The 22150-nt window shown below is 51.7% G+C and overlaps 1 protein-coding gene across 2 annotated transcripts in view; it reads left to right on the forward strand.

Moving 5' to 3' along the window:
- AKAP9 (A-kinase anchoring protein 9) overlaps positions 1-22150 on the forward strand; it is a 647464-nt gene that overhangs the window by 228946 nt on the left and 396368 nt on the right. For both annotated transcript variants that reach the window (XM_078663639.1, XM_078663638.1), the window contains one exon: positions 15320-15439. In XM_078663639.1, the coding sequence (XP_078519765.1) occupies positions 15320-15439 (120 nt within the window). The remainder of the gene's footprint in view (positions 1-15319; positions 15440-22150) is intronic.

A 22150-nucleotide genomic window follows, 5' to 3' on the forward strand; every position in this document is an offset into this window, starting at 1 on the left:
AGTACTAAGAGATGAGACGCTTGATAATAGGACAAAACGTCTGATGTAGCTAAGCCCCCACAATAAGTGGAGAGGAAGCAAGTGCGGAGCGCCACTCTCGCCACCCCACCAGCCCAAAGGAACTGGCTCAACGCCGAGTTCACCCGTCTGAACCATTGTGATGGAATAGGATAGGGGTGATTTTGCTGTTGGTAGAGGAGACATGGGAGAGCCACCATCTTGAATATGGCCGACCGGCCATATATATTCAGGGGCATTCTGGACCATGTTTTCATGTCTGAACGTACGCGGTCCCAAACAGGCAACACATTGCGTGCCCAAGAGACTTCGGGGATATCCGTCAGGAATACGCCTAGGTACTTAATGCCTCCAGCCACCTCTTGCAATGCTGACGCCCATGATCCTAGGCCCCCTCGCTCCCCCAGCACCCACAGCGTAGATTTCCGTAAATTTAAGTGAAGGCCGGACACCTCACCTAATATCCGCATTATTTCAAGGACCCTGGGCCCCGATCTATTGAGGTCTGTGAGGAAGAAAAGGACGTGATCAGCGTAGAGCGCGATTCTGTCAGACGGTCCCGCTTCCCATTCAACACCACGCATCTGCGCGTCCATTCGCACCCACGCCGCCAGCGGCTCCATGGCCAGGGCGAATAAATAGGGTGAAAGGGGGCAGCCCTACCGGGTGCCCCGTCCTACAGGGAAAGGGCTGGACACCGCTCCCGCCACTCTCACAGATGCCGTCAGGTCCGTGTATAGCAGCTGCAGGTACGAAAGGAAATGGGGTCCAAGGTTCAGGCGAGACAGGAGCGCATGGAGATGGACCCAACTCACTGAGTCGAATGCTCTATCAATATCGGCCAGAAGGAGTGCCTGGGATGGTGCAGTGAGCTAAAAAACGGTGATGGATCAAGCCCTGATCTTTTGACTGGGTAGGAGTGTTCTGCTTAATTCAGATACTCTGTCCATCACCACCCCCTTTATGAATCGTTTTGGCCACCACAAGCGTGGAAGGGTATGCTCAGATGTGAGTCCCTTGCTCACTGCACCATCAGGATTCAAGCAAGCCGGGCCGAAGACGGCTGTAATGCCAGAAACCGGTCCCCGGAAGCTTGTTTCCTTTCCAGTAAAGAATTGGCTTGGTAGTTTGGTCTGCCCTGTTCCCATGATGCACTGGGCCAGGGACAGATTAATTTGCATGTAGCCAGGTTCTGAACTGGGATGGTGCAGTGAGCTAAAAAACGGTGATGGATCAAGCCCTGATCTTTTGACTGGGTAGGAGTGTTCTGCTTAATTCAGATACTCTGTCCATCACCACCCCCTTTATGAATCGTTTTGGCCACCACAAGCGTTGAAGGGTATGCTCAGATGTGAGTCCCTTGCTCACTGCACCATCAGGATTCAAGCAAGCCGGGCCGAAGACGGCTGTAATGCCAGAAACCGGTCCCCGGAAGCTTGTTTCCTTTCCAGTAAAGAATTGGCTTGGTAGTTTGGTCTGCCCTGTTCCCATGATGCACTGGGCCAGGGACAGACTAATTTGCATGTAGCCAGGTTCTGAACTGGGATGGTGCAGTGAGCTAAAAAACGGTGATGGATCAAGCCCTGATCTTTTGACTGGGTAGGAGTGTTCTGCTTAATTCAGATACTCTGTCCATCACCACCCCCTTTATGAATCGGAATCCCGGCAGCACGAGCCGCCTCCATCACTACCTGCGCGCGTCTGATATTGTCTCGTCCCCCTGTGGGGCATAAACCCGGCCTGGTCCGGGTGGACCAAGTCAGTAACGTATGGGAGGAGACGATTGGCCAGGGCTTTCGCCAGTATTTTCGCCTCAACATTGAGGAGCGATATCGGCCTCTATGATTCGTGTTGTTCAGGAGGCCTCCCAGGTTTGCAAAAGACCACGATTTCAGCGTGTCCCCAATCCGCCGGAAGGCGACCACACTCTCTGGCCGCCTCTAGTGCCCGTCTGTAACGCATCCCCAACTGGAGGTGAAAGGTCTTTATAAATTCACACGGGAATCCATTGGCCCGGGGGCCTTACCCGTGTTCAGTTCTCCAAGCGCAGCGCCCAGCTCCTCAGCCGACAGCGGAAGCTCAAGCCGAGCACGCCCTTCACCTGAAAGCGCCCGTGGCGGGAGGTCTGCAAGGAATTTATCAACATCGTCCGCTGGGATAGACTCCCGGGGGGCATATTGGGCCGCATAATATTGCGCAAAGCTGGCAGCCAGCTCTGCTGGGGCCGTCACAGGATCTCCCACCTCATCCCGAAGTCCCGGTAGGGACTGTGCCTGGAAGGTACCCTGACAAAGCCTATAGAGCATTGTGCTGGATTTATCTCCCCACTGATATATTCTACTTTGTGTAGCCAACCACAATTGAGGAGCCTCATCTAGCAGTAGAGAGGTATATGACTGTTGCATTAGTAGCAGCTGCCCTACAGCATCTCCCCCTGTGCTGCCCTCCTCCTCTAGGTCTCGGACCCGGTTCGCTGCCTCCCCTATATCCCCCCTATGGGTCTTACGGTCTGCGGCACACCAGGCAATATCCACACCGCGGAGCACGGGTTTTAGAGCTTCCCATAAGGTCATGTCATCAGTTTCGGGCCTATCATTAGTATCCCAGTACTGAGCTATGGCCTCCCTCATATGCGACTGATAACTGTCTTTTTGCAAATGCCACATGGATAGGCGCCACCTAAAAAGGCTGCCGCCTCTTATCTAGACGTAAGTCCATCGTTATTGGGGAATGATCCGACAGGCCACGTGGGAGCATGGACGTGGAGTCCACCCTCCCTATCCAGGTTTGGGGAATAAACAGGTAGTCAATTCTGGAAAAGGACTTATGAACCGCAGATACATAGGTGTATTCGCGGCTATCGGTATGCTGGTATCGCCATGCATCTATCCAGCCCATTCCCTGCACCATGCTACTCAACTTAGTGGGAGTATCCGCTATTATACCCCCCACCCTGGTCTACAACGATCCATACGCCCATTCATCACATCATTCCAGTCACCGCCTACCATTGCCAACACATTCGGGATTTCAGCCCACACATCAAACAGCTTTTCTATGAGGGCCTCTTGCAGCGGGGGCGGGGCATACACACTACCAAAGACCATGGGTTCATCACCCACCATTCCTTTAATGAAAACAAATCTGCCGTGGGTATCTACCCATTGTGTCTCATGTATATAGGTCAATCAGCGATGTATCAGGACTGCAACCCCCCGTGACCCCTTCACAAAGCCAGCGTGAAATACCTGCTGGTACCCATACCGTTGCAAGCTAAGGGTTTTGGTCCCCAACAGGTGTGTCTCTTGTAAGAGAAGCACATCCGCCCTTTCCTTCTTCCCTAGCCGCAGGACTGCGCCTCTCTTTATTTTATCAAGTATCCCCCGCACATTCCAACTCACAACACGCAGTGATGCCCGCGGAAGGCCCGTCTCGTGGATGTCAACCACCATCAATGGGCAGATGGTTCAGGGCCCTAGGTGCCTTGGGCCACACACACACAATGAATTTCAACCGGACTCGAATGGACACTGTGCCGATATAAACTGCCCCCACCCCACCAACTCCCCCTCCAACCCCCTCACCCCCCTCGTTCCCCCACCCGTCCCTCGCCCCAAACCATGCCCACAACTCCCCCACCTCCCCATACCTCAGTAACATTGAAGTACCTGTCCGGGTATAGATCATCTCCAGCCCCCAAAGGGAGGCTAAAGACCCACTATTCCAATGGATCCCCACCAACTACAAACCCAATCCCAACCTACCCCCTACCCAACTAACTTCGCTAACTTCGGGGGTAATGTCCGCCCTCCCTCAGGCATCCCCCGACCCATGTCCCCCTTCTACACATTACTGTTAAGCAAAGGTTCCGGTGGTGAGTCTCAAGAATTATCTTCGCCCCCGGTACAATCATGGTCCGTCAGTGGCCATCCTGGGCTTTACGCCAGACAGTCGCAGAGCAGCACGGGGCCTCAGGGCTCCAGAGTTTGAGTGTCTGCAGCACTTGTGTTTCCCGTCGCCACATCACGGGGAGGTGGGCGCTTCTGAGAACGCGATCTCCAGTTGCTCCTGCTTCGCGACCTTCGGGGAGTCTTCGGGGGTCCCGCCGTGGAGGACTAGTCGGAATCGCGGCCCGGAGGAGTATGCACTCTGATTCGGACTGTCTCATCCGTCCAAGCAAAGACCTCCTCTGGAGAGTTAAAGAACTGGGTCCGGGACTGGAATACCACTCGCAGGCGGGCCGGATAGAGCAGAGCGTATTGGATTTTAAGGTCTCGTAGTCGCGCCTTAGCTGCGGTAAAGGATTGTCGTTGTTGCTGCACCAGCTTAGTATAGTCCGGGAATATCAGAATTTTGTGGTTCTCATACATTAGGGGCTCCTTTGCGCGAGCTTGTCTCAGGATAGTGTCTCGGTCATGATAATTGAGTAGTTTGGCAATCACGGGTCGAGGGCGAGCCCCTACCGGCGGCTTTGGGAGAAGTGCTCGATGCGCTCGCTCAATGACAAAGCAGCGCGAGAGGGACTCTGGGGGGAGCCACCCCTCCAGCCACCGGGTCAGGAATGCCTCCATGTTGCCTTTCTCACTGTCCTCCGGAAATCCCACGAACCGCAGGTTGTTCCTCCGGGCCCGCCCTTCCGCGTCTTCAGCCTGGAGCGCAAGGCCCTTCTGAATCCCTTTCATGGTGGCCACTTTCTTCTTGAGAATCGCCACATCATCTTCCACCCCCGTGATTCTGGTTTCAGTTTCAGTGATACCGGCAACAGCATTACGCAAATCCTGTCGGAGCAAGGTGACATCAACTCCTACGGCCCCAATTTTTGCGTCCAGCATGTCTCTAGATTGCGTTATAGCTGCCATAAGGGCCGCATTATCCGGTCCCGGTCCCTGTTGACCTCCGGAGTTCGGCCCCGTGAATTTGTCCATTGGGCCCTGTTTCGTAGTGCCGTCACTGTTGCCGCCCCTCGTCATGATGAGCCACGGGCGCGAGTATAGAGTCCAATCAAGCCGTGGGGGCACCGGACAATCGCTCTCTCCGCCCCCGGTGGGGACCACCGATAGGATCTCTCCCGCTCACTCGAATGTAATGAGGGGTCGCGTCCCAGCTTCCCAGGAGGCCGGTGGGGCTAATCACAGTGTCTCACCAACTCACTCCATCGCGGCGACACCCCCAGCTATTGGCGCCATTTTCAGCATCGTGTCCCCCAGCGCCTTGAGACCCTCCCGGGTGAGTAGCGCGCTATACAAATGCACTGATTGATTGATTGATTGGACACCAACCCGGCCTCCGTCCGAGATCTAATAGCCGTTCTAAAGAGTTGTGCACCCCCTGTTGAGGGCATTCACCGCTAATGCGTGTGGGCACACGCACCCGGCCAGGCCCATGACCAGTAGGAGATGATCCGACCTCCCCACTGCTGTTCCAAGCGTCGTCGTCCAGAGTACGGTCTGGGCCCAGATGTCGGTCCCCAACCTCTCTCAGTCCCCGGAGGGGGGGGTTCGCCCCGCGGCCCGACCCAGCCACCGAGCGAGGGGCACCCGTATGTGAACTGCAGCACTCCAAGCCGCCACTCTCAGCAGCAACACACCTCGTCTCAGCGTCCGCCGAGGGGTAGGGAAGGGGGGGGGGAGATAGGAGCCCCCCCAATACTCCCGGGCTATCAGGCACCTGCGGTCCGACTCGACTGTCGAAGGAAATCAGCCCGTTTCTGAGGGAGTTTCCCCTCCCCCCACAAAGCCGCTCGCCTCGCAATGGCAGCTTACCCCGCATCCGCTAGTGCCCCGACTCCAGGGCTGCGCCGGGACCCCTCCGCAGTTTCTTGTGGCGTGTCGTTCCCCAGCCGGGGTCCGCAGCTCCGAATCGTCTGTGGCCGAAAATTGAAGTGGGCACACCTGTCTCCGCCGGCCCCAGCACTTCCGGCCGGCCCTCACCAAACTCGGGGTCCCGGCTTCGGCGTGCGGCGCAGGCCTCACCGTCACAGGGCTCAGACCGTCAGAATTAGCGCTCCGAGGTCGCCCAAATCGCCACCGAGGCTCTCCCTCCGCCTCCGACAGTCAGCCACCCAACTTGGACGTCTTTGGGTCGGGGCGACGCAGGATATTTATAAGGATATTTCGCCAGCGGGATGGAGCTCGTTTAGACCACGTCCGCCATGCTTGCCGCCTTGGCCACGCCCCCAACACTACTTCTTTTTTTTTTTTTTCAAAACCAGGTTTTATTGACATTTCAAAAGTAGATTGCGGAAACATGTACAGCACTCCAGACACTGGAGAGGCTGTAAGCATAGAAACATGAATCACAGTTGCAGCAATCCGCACAAAAGGCAGGATAAAATAGGGACATCAACTACACGGATCCCCCCCTTCCCATCCCGTAACAACCCCCCACCCGGATCCCACCCCCACTCCATTCACGATGGTCACCAGGATCTAAACAAAGTAATCCGCACAAAGATGGTAATGCGCTCTCACTCCCGTCCCGGCACTCATGGTAGTAGATCCGCCATTGCGTCCTGCTCAGCGGCGGTTCCAGCCACAACCCCCTGTACTCTGCCCACCTCTTCCAGATTTTATAGTGTTTGCTGGGGCAGCCACAGGCCTCAAAAACAGGGCGTTCTAGTCCCATACAGTAGTCCATACCTCTTTTCCAGACCTCAATCGGGGGAGCTCCAGGGTTTTTCCAGGCCCGGGCCACATCCCGCTTAGCAACCGTGAGGCCCAGGAGCAAGAGATGCCTCTTATAGATGTTACCGCCCACCTGCTCCAAGACATGCAGAAGACCCAGCTGCGACGTACGCGGGAGCTGCCAGCCCAGTATCTCATCCAAGCAATCCCAAATACGCTTCCAATATCGCACCATTGCCCCACAGGTCCACACCGTATGCAGGAACGTACCCATTTCCCTACCACACCTCAGACAGTCGGGGGAGGCAATCAAACCAGCTCGCCACAGCCTCTCTCTCGTATAGTAAGCCCTGTGTAGGTATTTAAATTGGATAAAACGCAGCCGCACGGCGACGGCCGCCTCCCTCGGAGCCGCAAGAGCATCCCTCCATCCTTCCTCATCTATTTCACCAACGTCTCTCTCCCATTTGGCCCGAAGGCCATCTAGGGAGGGCGCACAGTGAGTGACTAGGGATTGGTACACGCATGAAATTTTCTTCTCCGTTAATTCTCCCATAAATAATTTAGCCTCTATGGGGCTGAATTCCGGCAGAGAATCCAACCCCTCCAGGGCGGGGGAGATAGCATGGCGGAACTGCAGGTATTTGAAGAACTGGGTACTCGGCATGTCGTACTCATCCCTCAACTCCTGGAAGGATTTAAGGGTCGTGCCCCTCATAACATGCCCCAACGCCGAGATCCCTATTGAGTCCCAGCCGCGAAACCCCGGCAGGGTCGACAAGGCCGGTAGGCGGCCATTCTGCCACAATGGGGTCTCCCCAGTCAGCCTATTCGACCACCCCATGCGACCAAGTGCCCGACGCCAGACTCGAAAGACAGTTTGTGTAACCACTGGAAGCTTCTTTCTTTTCCCGGCGGAGTACAGTAGCGTGTGCAAGGTATCGGGTTCCATTAGATATCTTTCCAAAGCGTATGCCGGGTCTCCCCGATCTCCATACCACCATTCGTTGAGGATCACGAGATGGGACGCCTGATAGTAGGAGAGGATGTCCGAAGACGCCAGGCCACCGCAGTATGTAGAGAGGAAGCAGGTGCGAAGGGCCACCCGCACCGTCCCCCCAGCCCAGAGGAAACGGCCCAGCGCCGAATCTACTTGGCGGAACCATTGTGGCAAAATAGGGTAGGGATGATTCTGCAGTTGGTAAAGCAGACGAGGAAGAGCGACCATCTTAAAGATGGCTGACCGGCCATATAGGTTCAAGGGCATACGGGACCACGTCTTCATGTCCGATCTGACTCTGTCCCAAACCGGAATAATATTACGCTCCCACGAGACTCCAGGGATGTCAGTCAAGAACACCCCCAGGTATTTAAGGCCTCCCGTCGCCTTTTGTAAGGCCGATGCCCAGTCACCAAGAACCACCCCGCTGCCTAGGGTCCACAAAACAGACTTCCGTACAGTGAGATTCAGCCCTGATACTTCTCCAAACACTCTCAGTATCTCAAGTACTCTGGGGCCAGACCTGTCGAGGTCCGTCAGAAAGAACAGTACATCGTCCGCGTAGAGCGCGATACGGTCTGACGGCCCAGCCTCCCACTCGAACCCCTTCATTTGCGCATCTATTCGCACCCACGCCGCGAGGGGTTCCATTGCTAGAGCAAATAAGTATGGCGAGAGCGAGCAACCCTGTCGGGTGCCCCGCCCAATGGGAAAGGCGTCTGAAACCGCACCCGCACTGACGCCGCACATACGATAGGAAGCGAGGGCCAAGATTCAAACGAGGTAGGAGTGCCTGCAAGTATATCCAGCTCAGCGAGTCGAAGGCTCTATCGATGTCTGCCAATAGGAGCGCCGCCTGGGAGCCGGTGGCCTTCATCATCTCCAGAGCCACTTGGGCCCGCCTAATATTGTGTCTCGTGGCTCCGTGTGGCATAAAACCAGCCTGGTCCGGGTGGACCAGAGCGGTAATGAGAGGTAAGAGGCGATTGGCCAGCACCTTCGCCAGTATCTTTGCCTCGATGTTCAGGAGAGAGATAGGGCGGTACGATTCATGTCTATCTGGCGGTCTCCCCGGCTTGCAAAACACCAATATCTCGGCATGTCTCCAATCCGATGGCAGCTGGCCACTTTCCCCGGCAGCATCAAATGCCTTTCTGAAATGGGGCCCTAACTGGAGGTGGAATTTCCGTAGAAACTCACATGGGAAGCCATTCGGCCCAGGGGCCTTCCCGGCATTCAGCTCGCCCAATGCCTTGCCCAGTTCCTCCGCGGACAAAGGAAGCTCCAGGTCAGCACGCTCCTCGTCGGAGATCCCCCGCGGCGGGAGATCCGCCAGGAATTTGTCAATATCCTCCGCCGGAAGGGAGTCCCCGGGGGCGTATTGCGCCTTGTAGTAGCTCGCGAAACTGGCAGCTATAGTCCCTGGATCAGTTATGGGGGTCCCTGCCTCATCCATCAGTGCCGGCAGCGTCTGAACCTGGAACGCATTCTGGCACAGCCTGTACAGCATAGAGCTGGATTTGTCCCCCCACTGGTATATTCTACTCTACGTTGCGAGCCATATTTGGCGCGACTCCTCAAGCAATAGGGACGCAGAATCAGCCTGTGCCTGCAGGAGCCGCCGCGTATCCTCCTCTGCCCCTGTCTCTGTAGAGTGTGCCTCCAGAGTGCGGACGCGTTCTTCCGCCTTCTCCAGTTCCTCCTTTCGAGTCCTGCGGGCCCTCGCACACCAGGCAATGTCAACACCTCTGAGTGTCGGCTTCATGGCCTCCCAGAGGGTCACCACGTCAGAGTCCGGCCCCTCATTCTCCCTCCAGTAGTGGGCAATGGCCTCACGCATGTGGGACTGGTAGTCATCCCGTAGCAGATGCCAAGTAGAGGCGCCACCGGAACAGCTGTCGCCGTCTGTCAAGGAGAATATCGATCGTCACGGGGGAATGTTCAGAAAGCCCCCGGGGCAGAATGGCAGTCGATGCCACCCTTCCGACGGTGGCGCACGGGACGAACAAGTAGTCCAACCGAGAAAATGAACGATGGACCGCGGACACATAAGTAAATTCCCTATTGTGTGGGTGTTGGCAGCGCCAGGCATCCGTCCATCCTATACCTCTCACCATCTCACTCAGTTTCGTAGGGGCAACCGCCATTTGTCCGCCACCCGGCCTGTATCGATCCGCAGATCCATCCATTACATCGTTCCAATCGCCACCTATCACTGACAAGACGTCCGGCACCTCTGCCCAGACCGCAAACAACTTCTCCGCCAGAGACCATTGCAAGGGGGGGGAGCATACACACTACCAAATACCACTTGTTCCTCACCAATCATTCCTTTGATGAAAACATACCTGGCCTGTGCATCAATCCACTGCGATGAATGTACATAGGATACTCTCCGATGGACCAAGACCGCCACCCCCCGGGATCCCCGAGCAAACCCTGCATGGTACACCTGATGATAACCATATCTTTGTAAACTCAGAGTCTTCGTACCTAGGAGATGAGTCTCTTGTAACAGTAGAACATCAGCCTTTTCCCGTTTACCCTGTCGCAATACAGCCCCTCTCTTAATTTTATCGAGCATATCCCGCACGTTCCAACTCATAATCCTCAGAGTAGCTCTGGGGAGCTCCGAGGCAGGACCCCTAGCCGCCATCAAATGGAAAGGGGTGGAACTGTCCGGGCATGAGAGAGCGCAATTGCCCGTAATACATAAAACGAACCTGATGGACCATCGTGTGTGAACAAGTTACTCCTGTGGACCCAAACACCGTGTATCCCCCTTCCCCCAACCCCCAGACCCAACCCCGACCCAACTCCCAACCAACCATCCGCCCCCCTCCCCCATACCTCAACAACATTGAAGTACCTGTCGCGGTGCAGGAGCACCCTAACCCCCAACGGGAGGTCAGCGGCCACCCACTCCAATGGATCCCCAATAACCCCTCCTCAACTGACCCAACTACCCACCCAGCCAACCGACTCCCCCCCTTAACATCTCCCATTTAAGTAGGAGGCAAGCCCCTATAGAAGAGCTACCTGAACCCCCCCCACTTCCCCACAAAGTCCCAACCATGAATAAAGAAAGTCATGCAGCGATTATGCAGTCAGTTAGCAAGCCGCAGTCCAAATGAACACAGGAAAACCATCTCCCAACGGGAGCCTGTACTTATCATGAGCAGATTCAGTCCCCTGAGCCACCTCCATCCTTGCCAGAGTGATCAGAGTCGGTGGGCGCGCCATCTCGTTTTCCACTACGTGAAGGGGAGCGTTTCCGCGACCTCGATCTCCTATGTCTCCTGCCCTTGGCTGTGGAATCCTCCCGTGTCGGTGATGGGTCCCGTGAGTGACCCGGGTTCAGTCCCGGCTGGGCATGCGGTCGTACCCTCACTGTCTCATCCGTCCACTTAAAGACATCCTCCGGAGTGTCAAAAAAGTGAGTTTTCGATTGAAAGATTACCCGCAAGCGGGCCGGATAGAGGAGGGAGTACTGGATCTTCAGGCCTCGAAGTTTAGCCTTGGCGGCGATGAACGAGTGGCGTTGTTGTTGCACTATCCTGGTGTAGTCGGGGAAGATCATTATCTTGTGGTTTTCGAAGAGAAGGGAGTCTTTTGTCCTCGCTTCCCGCAGGATAGTGTCCCTGTCGTGGAAATTCAGAATCCTAGCGATCACCGGCCTGGGCCGCTCCCCCGCCGGCGGCTTCTGCGTCAGGGCTCTATGCGCGCGCTCAATAACAAAGCACCGCGACAGTACATCTGGGGGAAGCCAGGACTCCAACCAGTGAGACAAGAACTGTTCCATGTTCCCCTTCTCGCAGCCTTCCGGAAACCCCACGAAGCGAAGGTTGTTTCTGCGCGCGCGCCCTTCAGCATCTTCCACACGAAGCGCAAGGCCCCTCTGGACATTTTCCATTGCCGCCATTTTCCGCTTCAGGGTCCCAACATCGTCTTCCACCACCGATATCCTGGATTCCGCTTCAGTAATGCGCACCACCGCGTTCCGCAGATCCTGACGCAATAGGGTCACATCCGCGCCGACCGCCCCAATCTTGGCGTCCAGCATGTCTCTGGATTGGGTGATCGCCGCCATAAGTGCTGCATTGTCAGGGCCCGATCCATGGCCTCCGCCCGAGGCACCGGGCGCTCCACTCGGCCCCGTAAATTTGTCCAGGGTCCCCTGCTTGGCGGATCCACTGCCCCCCCCTCACCTCTGGTCATTGTCGCAGAACGTCTGGGCCCAACCGGTCCCCGATCAGCAGTGGGTAGTGTCTACGCCAACCCCGCACCTCCAAATGTAAGCAAGAGTACACCACACAAGGAACCTCAGGCCCACCAGGTCTCCACGCTATCGTCCTCTTCCGCCCGGGGGGCCACCAGGGTTCACAAGGCCGCCCCCAAGTGCAGGGGAGCACCACAGCGTCTCCGGTTGGTCCAGTCTTCGCTTCACGATGGCTCTACTCCCTACTCCAGACACAAGGGGGGGTCGAATCCACTCCAGGCCACGCAGCGGCTTCCACCAGCACCCAGCGGAGGAACCCCCCGGACCACTGGCCAACAGTCTCGGGCACTCACCAGCGCTACGTGGGCCGGCCGGTCCTCGCCTCCAACCAGAGTCACCGATAGATAAAGGGTCACACCAGGCGCCGCCACCGGGTCCACGCAGGATCAATCCCCACACTCGTCCGTGGTCAGGGAGCACACCAAGTCCCCGGGCAGGCACCCACTCCGGGGGGGCACCGGGTCTTCAGCCTCTCCGATCAGCCCCTCGGGCACCACAAGGCTCCAGCCCTCGCAGCCGGGAGCCTCGAAACTCGAGGTCCCGGTCTCTCGGCCCCGGCGCAGGCCGCAGTGCCCCTCGGTCTTCCCCCTAGCTCAGGCCGGCGCCCCACACCTGCGGGCAAGTCCGCCGATACAGTTAATGTTCCGCCTTCAAGGGGGGGTCGCAGGCCCAGAAGAGGAGCTGGCCCGGCCGGCCGGCGCCGAGACCCTCCGACCGGGGAGCGTCAAAATCGAGGTCCCGGCGTCACCCAGGGGACCAGGCCGCAATCTGTCGCTGCTGCTGTCGTGGCCGTAAAAGGTCTGGGAGCACCAAAAAGTGCACCGGAGAACACCTCCTGCCCTCCGCCACTATCTCCGCTCTGCTGGGTTATGTAGCGGGTTCAGGAGCCAGGATAACTGCCGGATAAATGTCGGGCCGGTGGGAGCTCTAGCAAGCTGCGTCCACCATCGTTGCCCGCTAAGCCACGCCCCCAACACTACTTCTTTTTAAGTTTTTTTTTATTTATTGGTCCAACTCTGATCAGTAATTGTTTTTAAAATGGCGCTGCCACTACGTCACAATGCTTTTTTTTCTTTTGACCATGCTGTAGAGAGAGCTAGTTACATATTGACTGGGAATGGCATAACTACTACTTCCTATCTTAGAATCCATTGACATTTCATAAATAGGTGAGTTGATACTACTGGCATCTCATAATAATCAAACCCTATTAGTGAGTTTGCTGTGAAACACTCTGGGTGGTTAGTTGTGCCAGTTAATGAAGTTAAGAGTGGGTCTGTGCTTATGGATTTGCAAGAACATTGAGTCTTAACATTCTAGTATGATAATGTTGGTATACCTGAAAAGTGAACACTGTTTGGGCCCTTTTCACCAATGATATTTCTTTGGTTAATCCCTACAGAATTATTATCTACAAATGCAACCTGTTAAATCCTGGTAACAAGTTGTCTCCGCATTTTGCTATCCCTTTCTCTAAACCCACTAGGATAGCATAGGGCAAGTTAGAAAATGATCCCCTATGTCCTGAGAAATGCCCTATAACTTTTGGCATGTAATGTTGGCGCACAGACAAGTTGACCATAGCTTAGGATGAGGGAGGTTTCCTAATCAACTGAAACCGCATCAGTTTGACATTTTGTACATTGTACTAGTCTACTTGTATCATAAATATAATGTCTGCCACTACTGGATACAATTTTCACAACTTATGAACCCTCTTAGGACTAAATCATACTACAGCGAAGCTGGGAAGAGCTCAGGATGAGCCCGCCAGGCAACTTATTTGCTGGCAAAGAGCAACCCCTATGATGAAGCATTTCATAATGGGTTGACAGGCGCATGCCCTACTAAGGGATAACCCTAGACTCTGTATATCTTCGTGATCACTGATCATAGAACATAGCTTTTCATGGGAGGAGCCCAGCCTGTTTTGTATTTGTATTCCACTGAAGTCCTTCTTGCACTCGGATACGTCACTCTTGCAGAAGCACCTTATTCAATGAAAGACGCTTCTTTGACCTGTTGCTGCAACCTTAGAGACACTTCTAATTGTCAAAGGGCCCCATTGTTCACAATATTGACTCGTGAACTGCTGTTCTACATTGATTGCTAGCTTGGTTTGTATCGTATAAATACCAATACATACATAGGCTGACATGTGTGAGCAATTGGTTTTGTCTGTGCATTATTACTGCAAACAGTGAATTGCATAAGAGGATCGACAACTTTTCTTAAACTGCTATCTTTTAGAAACTGTCAGTGTGCAGCAAAAGAAAGATGAAGGGAAAGTTCGACCTTCACATCTGGGCCTGTCTTTTTCATTTGGAGTGACTTTCTTAAACAGTAAATACTGATGGAAATGCCTTTATCTCTCTAAACCAGTGGTAATTTCTCTTGAATGATTCAAATCCACTGTTAACTAATTCCTCCGCGCTGTCATAGACCGGAATAAGGCCATATGCAAATCAATCTTGTCTTAACTCCAAAATGGACACTGAACAGGAATCGTCCTTGCAGAAACCTTTTTTTGTGAGGTTCCAGCTGGACCTTTCATTTTTGGGGCACCACGTTGCTGATTTACATATAGGTTACTTCCTGACTGAAAAAAGCAGAGGTGCATTACGAAACTATGAAATTTTCCTTGAAAATTTGTCATGTCCTTTGTGTAGTGGATACTAGGGCTGAGTAATGTTTGTGGGTTGACAGCATGGCCGAGACTGTTGATTTTGCAACAGCACAATGTGATTTTAAACACTATCACTTTATCTCATAGCCCCCTTTTCAGAATGGTTTTTACTTTTGTTGTTTCCTGTGGCTCAAAATACATTTTGTATATTTTTTTCAGCTGCTTTGACGTTTGCTTTAAGGCTCTGAAGTGGAAGCCTATCCGGCCGTTATTACTCTTATTTTGCTTGTCCCCTTTCCTAACAGATAATTGAAAAGAGAGACATTTCTTGCTATAGTGTTTGAATTATGTGCAGATAAAAGCTAACAGTAGCTTGGGCACGAACAATAGCAAATGCATCTATTAATGTATTATTAGTTTGGCACTTTAAGTCCACAACTTTGAATTTTTATTTTCCTTCCACGCCCACAGTGCATACACATCAAAGTTTGCTCACTGGTCCTGAAAAGGAAAGCTGAAAGGTTGGCTCAGTCACATACTATTCAGTAAAGTTGCCTCTAACCATTGTCTACATTTAGATTATTTTTACTGAGAGATTTTTTCTTTCCCTACCAAAAAAGACAACAAAACAGTGCAGTAACGTTCAGTGTTACCAGGGGGTAATAGTTCGGGTATGCTAAAGGAACTAGTGCAGCAATATTTTCTGGCAGCAATTTTTAGCAGTTTAGTTATTTCAATTTATCTTCGGTTTACCATACTTTTTGAATTTGCAGGAGCAAGCAGTGGATAGGGAGCATGAAAGAGATGTGTTCCAACAAGAGATACAGAAATTAGAGCAACAACTTAAAATTCCACAGAGGCAGCAACCAGTAAATGACGACCAAACTAGAGAGGTAAGATGCTTGTAACAGTACAGTTGTGATTAATCCATATGTGATGTGGGCAAATAATACGTGGATAAAAGTTATAATGTTTTCCCATGGGTCATTCTCTTTCATCTAATATTTTTTTTAAACTGAGTTTTGTGTGAAATGTTAGGGACACTGCTGAGAGATTGACAGTGTTGATTGTCCAGCTGCGCATTGGTCCTATCTGTCCCTTTTTCTTTTTCCCTACCTCGGTTCCTTTACTACCTATTGGTTGGTGCTCTAAGTGGAATATTCCCCTGCCCGTATTCTGGAGTTGGTTTATACTGTGCCCAAAGTTTGACACATACTGGACCATGATTCTTTGCACATTGGACTGGCTTCAACTGTTCTCCAGTGTAGTTACAGTTTGTGATTACTGTTGGAGACTGCACCAAGATGCCGTGACTTTGGCTTTCTACTAGAGTAGGCGGAATTGTGCCAGCATTCAGTTGGTCAATAATAGTGTTAGTGGTCCCAGTGGGAGTAGACTTGATGCAGGAACGTTTGTTCCTTTCTCCGTGTGCAAGAGGGTAAGATAAAAGGGGGGACTGCTCCCTTTGTCTAGCAAGGTGCTATTCTAGCTCTGTGGTGTGGATAATGCTGAGTTCTACCACCGCACCGCACAATGGAAGTCGGTGATGTGTCACCATGGACATGACTTCCCCTTGGATGGCATCCGAGAGTTCCTTGGTACCTCTGGCATAACTATGGTGCTGGTAGCGCATTTCTCATTGAGTCTGAGGCCACCTCTGTGACTCGTCAAGTGGATATCTGTGGAACTTCGGAGCCATGCTACTGCAACATAGATTGTCAAGTCAGAACTTGTGCAGGCGCCCAAAGGTTGCATCATTTTTGGAGTAACATGCAGGCTGATGGTTATTTGGGGGGGAGAAGCCATTGGAAATGCTGGTAAAACATGTGCTTTTCCTGATGTTGGTGCTGGTGTCTAAAAGCTGCCCTCTATAGTGGAACCTGATCTTCAGTGCGGCCCATCTCTAATTTTTTGTATTCCATACAATGTCTAACAGCCTTAGTTGGGCTGCAGAAAATTATCTTTGATCCACTTTAAGTTTGGTTGCTCACACCTTTGTTTTGCTATGTGGGTATGTCATGTCACGTGGGTTTGTCATTTGCTATGTGGGCATGTCAATTTCTGGGTAATATGCAAGACTATGCCTCATTACTAAAGAGGATATTGGAGAGGGGCTTATTTGTAGTATCTTGCCCTCCAGGGATATGAATTGTCCCTTGAGCATCACAGGGCCTCTTTGTGAAACACAAGATATGATTGATTGCTTTGGGGTGGGATGGGAAAGAGATATGTCACTGGCAGCCGGTTGATCGGTATGGATGGTGGGGGTACGTGGTATGTCTGGGTTTAGGTTTCTCAGTTTTGTGAGTATTAAATTTGTGCTGGACAGACATTTCACTCAGAACAGTGTTGAGGCATGTGCAGTAAATTTGAAGGAGCATAATCCTTTAGTCCTGTGGATATTCCAAGGGCTCCTCCCAATACATTTGCTGCCGTTTCTGCACTGCACATCATATACCATCATAGCATGCATGGCGAGATAGGCCCCCCACTTAGTTATATTTAATTAAAAGGCAGTTTCACTATGTGCAAGGCCCTAGAAAGTCATCGGACTCAACTCACGGAAGGCTAGGAATTTCATTGCTTGGACTTTCCTAGCTAGACTAGGAGATATTGTGTCTGTGTCCTAACACTTCAGGAGACCCACTTGGCCACACAAAATGTACAACTAGTAGGAACTGTGGATCTCACATATTTCATGCCATATACTCGTCTTATTCCTGGGGCACTGCAATAGGAGAGCATAATAAGATAGGCTTTCTAGTTGACAGCCATGGGAAGGATGATGGGGAGGGGGGTAGACAAATGTATTTCTCTGGCACTCTTATTAGGCTATAAAACTCTGTTTGTTAACAGTTCTTTCCCAAGTGCAGATTTTCTGGAGTACTTCGAAGTTGACTTCAAGACAAGCCTATGTGGTAAACTTGATAGGATGGGTTTCCTGCCCAGCCTGCAACACATTAAGTGTGTAAATGCATAAGCTGGTTTCAGGTACATCCCATCATCAAAGACTGGTCCTATATTATGCTTACATTGTAGCCCAAAGGCCCACACCTCTGTCGTGATTTCAGTCCCCAGCCCAAAATGATCAGAATGGCACAAATACATGGAATATTTGAATGAAACGGAGGACTCTTATTGTGCATTGATTGTATAGGCAACTACACCTACAAATATCTGGTCAGGCCTCTCAGCATAGTTCCTAAAGGATAGCTTAGGAACTGCTCAATGTGTAAGATGTGCTGCTTGCTTACCAGGATCTAATTAATGTATGATCTAAGAGTGCTGTCGCATCATGTGTATTGTTGTTGATTTATACAGAAGACAGTATTAGTATGTTTTGGAAAAGTTTCTCTACATTCATAAATTAAGTTCATACAAAAGATGTTGCTTGCATTTGAAACCCTGATTGATCCAGTATTGGATTTTTCATAGATTTACATGCTTGAATCATCCCCGCCGTCGAGGTGGGAGTCTCACAGTAATCTTATAATAGCAGTAAATAACATTATAATAGGCTATAATGCACTGAGCAATCACTGCAGTAGCCAATCGTATAATTTTGTAAAAAGAATGAACGTTGAAATATGTTGTTAAAAAATGTATACAGTGCACGAATACCAGTCGTGTCTTGGCTCTAGCAAACCAAGGAGCAAACAGAAGCATTAATCTGAAAAAGACACGTTAGTGATAGATTCCTTAACTTAGACTATCCCCAGGCGTCAGACTGGATCCGGAAAGAATTGCTAGCAGTATCCCTGCGCGTCAGTAGGTGGCGTTGTGCGGCTCCGCGTCCGTCGCTGGCGTTGTATGCGCCGAGATGACATCACAGAGACTACTTAGGCGCCACCCATGCGTGCTGACGTCAGTTTTCTTTTTCCACGCCAGTAAGCGCAGATCCGGTTAGAGCACGTACCCTAGGCACTTTTTTAATATCTTTTTGGGGACTTTTTTTCTCTTGTTGGTCTTCTCTGGTGCGTAGGGATGCCTGACTTTAAGTCCTGTGGGGCCTGCCATCGCAATATGTTGGTTTACAACAAGGGGTGGTGATGGACAGAGTCTCTGAATTAAGCAGAAAACTCCCACCCAGTCAAGAGATCAGGGCTAGATCCAACACCGTTTTTTAGCTCACTGCATCATCCCAGTTTCAGAACCTGGCTGTATGCAAATTAGTCTGTTACTGTCCCAGTGCATGATGGGAACAGGACAAACCAAACTACAAAGCCAATTCTTACACTGGAAAGGAAACAAGCTACCGGGGACCGGTTTCTGGCATTTCAGCCTCTTCGGCCCGGCTTGCTTGAATCCTGATGGTGCAGTGAGCAAGGGACTCATGTCTGAGCATACCCTTCCACGCTTAGGGTGGACAAAATAATTTACAACAAGGGGTGGTGATGGACAGAGTCTCTGAATTAAGCAGAAAACTCTCACCCAGTCAAGAGATCAGGGCTAGATCCAACACCGTTTTTTAGCTCACTGCATCATCCCAGTTTCAGAACCTGGCTGTATGCAAATTAGTCTGTTCCTGTCCCAGTGCATGATGGGAACAGGACAAACCAAACTACAAAGCCAATTCTTACACTGGAAAGGAAACAAGCTACCGGGGACCGGTTTCTGGCATTTCAGCCTCTTCGGCCCGGCTTGCTTGAATCCTGATGGTGCAGTGAGCAAGGGACTCATGTCTGAGCATACCCTTCCACGCTTAGGGTGGACAAAATAATTTACAACAAGGGGTGGTGATGGACAGAGTCTCTGAATTAAGCAGAAAACTCTCACCCAGTCAAGAGATCAGGGCTAGATCCAACACCGTTTTTTAGCTCACTGCATCATCCCAGTTTCAGAACCTGGCTGTATGCAAATTAGTCTGTTCCTGTCCCAGTGCATGATGGGAACAGGACAAACCAAACTACAAAGCCAATTCTTACACTGGAAAGGAAACAAGCTACCGGGGTCCGGTTTCTGGCATTTCAGCCTCTTCGGCCCGGCTTGCTTGAATCCTGATGGTGCAGTGAGCAAGGGACTCATGTCTGAGCATACCCTTCCACGCTTAGGGTGGACAAAATAATTTACAACAAGGGGTGGTGATGGACAGAGTCTCTGACTTAAGCAGAAAACTCTCACCCAGTCAAGAGATCAGGGCTAGATCCAACACCGTTTTTTAGCTCACTGCATCATCCCAGTTTCAGAACCTGGCTGTATGCAAATTAGTCTGTTCCTGTCCCAGTGCATGATGGGAACAGGACAAACCAAACTACAAAGCCAATTCTTACACTGGAAAGGAAACAAGCTACCGGGGACCGGTTTCTGGCATTTCAGCCTCTTCGGCCCGGCTTGCTTGAATCCTGATGGTGCAGTGAGCAAGGGACTCATGTCTGAGCATACCCTTCCACGCTTAGGGTGGACAAAATAATTTACAACAAGGGGTGGTGATGGACAGAGTCTCTGAATTAAGCAGAAAACTCCCACCCAGTCAAGAGATCAGGGCTAGATCCAACACCGTTTTTTAGCTCACTGCATCATCCCAGTTTCAGAACCTGGCTGTATGCAAATTAGTCTGTTCCTGTCCCAGTGCATGATGGGAACAGGACAAACCAAACTACAAAGCCAATTCTTACACTGGAAAGGAAACAAGCTACCGGGGACCGGTTTCTGGCATTTCAGCCTCTTCGGCCCGGCTTGCTTGAATCCTGATGGTGCAGTGAGCAAGGGACTCATGTCTGAGCATACCCTTCCACGCTTAGGGTGGACAAAATAATTTACAACAAGGGGTGGTGATGGACAGAGTCTCTGAATTAAGCAGAAAACTCTCACCCAGTCAAGAGATCAGGGCTAGATCCAACACCGTTTTTTAGCTCACTGCATCATCCCAGTTTCAGAACCTGGCTGTATGCAAATTAGTCTGTTCCTGTCCCAGTGCATGATGGGAACAGGACAAACCAAACTACAAAGCCAATTCTTACACTGGAAAGGAAACAAGCTACCGGGGACCGGTTTCTGGCATTTCAGCCTCTTCGGCCCGGCTTGCTTGAATCCTGATGGTGCAGTGAGCAAGGGACTCATGTCTGAGCATACCCTTCCACGCTTAGGGTGGACAAAATAATTTACAACAAGGGGTGGTGATGGACAGAGTCTCTGAATTAAGCAGAAAACTCTCACCCAGTCAAGAGATCAGGGCTAGATCCAACACCGTTTTTTAGCTCACTGCATCATCCCAGTTTCAGAACCTGGCTGTATGCAAATTAGTCTGTTCCTGTCCCAGTGCATGATGGGAACAGGACAAACCAAACTACAAAGCCAATTCTTACACTGGAAAGGAAACAAGCTACCGGGGACCGGTTTCTGGCATTTCAGCCTCTTCGGCCCGGCTTGCTTGAATCCTGATGGTGCAGTGAGCAAGGGACTCATGTCTGAGCATACCCTTCCACGCTTAGGGTGGACAAAATAATTTACAACAAGGGGTGGTGATGGAAAGAGTCTCTGAATTAAGCAGAAAACTCTCACCCAGTCAAGAGATCAGGGCTAGATCCAACACCGTTTTTTAGCTCACTGCATCATCCCAGTTTCAGAACCTGGCTGTATGCAAATTAGTCTGTTCCTGTCCCAGTGCATGATGGGAACAGGACAAACCAAACTACAAAGCCAATTCTTACACTGGAAAGGAAACAAGCTACCGGGGACCGGTTTCTGGCATTTCAGCCTCTTCGGCCCGGCTTGCTTGAATCCTGATGGTGCAGTGAGCAAGGGACTCATGTCTGAGCATACCCTTCCACGCTTAGGGTGGACAAAATAATTTACAACAAGGGGTGGTGATGGACAGAGTCTCTGAACCAACAATATGTTGGTGGCAGACCCCCGCAATGTCTGTCTCTACTGCCTGGAGCGCGACCACGGCTCCCGGTCCTCCCTGGACTGTCGGGACATGGCCCGAAGGCCTTGAGGGAGCGGCGCCGGAAGTTGCTTGAAGTTTGGCACTCGTCCCTGCGCCGTTCACGGTCCAGGGGCCGTTCTTGTGAACGCTTGCGGGGCCACTATCACCTCTCCTCGGGCTCAAAGTCTTCACCCTCTGATTCGGGTACGAGATGACACAAAAAGAAGTCAAAGAAGCGTTGTCGCTCTCCGATGTCCCCCCGTCGGTCCTCAGATGCAGACGAGGGGGACAGGAGTTTCGCCCCCTGCGGCTCCTTCGGAGCCTGGGAGTCCCACGGCCTACCCGCCTTACCCGGGTCCATCGGCAAGTCCCGCACAGGTGCAAGAGTTTCTTGCTGCCATGGACCGCCTGTTTAGGCCTCGGGCTCTCGCGCCGGTGTGCCTTTGGGCCCTGTGGTCCTGTGTCGGAATCCGGCTGGTGAAGAAAGAGGGAATATCCCTTGGTGGACGCACTTATATCAACCACTTGATGTACTACTTACATCAATGTTAGCCCATGTATTAGAAATGGTCTCTAACACTATGCAATACACAATTGGTGATTTCTGTGGTTTTCTTTTTCTTTTTTGGTTAAAAACATATCCTAGGTGTTACAAATTCTAAAAACAACATATTACAATCTCATTAAAACATGTACAATATCATCACAAATATATCATATATATTGCATCAATCTA

This window comes from Lissotriton helveticus, chromosome 10 (genome assembly GCF_964261635.1).
Source record: "Lissotriton helveticus chromosome 10, aLisHel1.1, whole genome shotgun sequence".
Taxonomy (NCBI): Eukaryota; Metazoa; Chordata; class Amphibia; order Caudata; family Salamandridae; genus Lissotriton; species Lissotriton helveticus.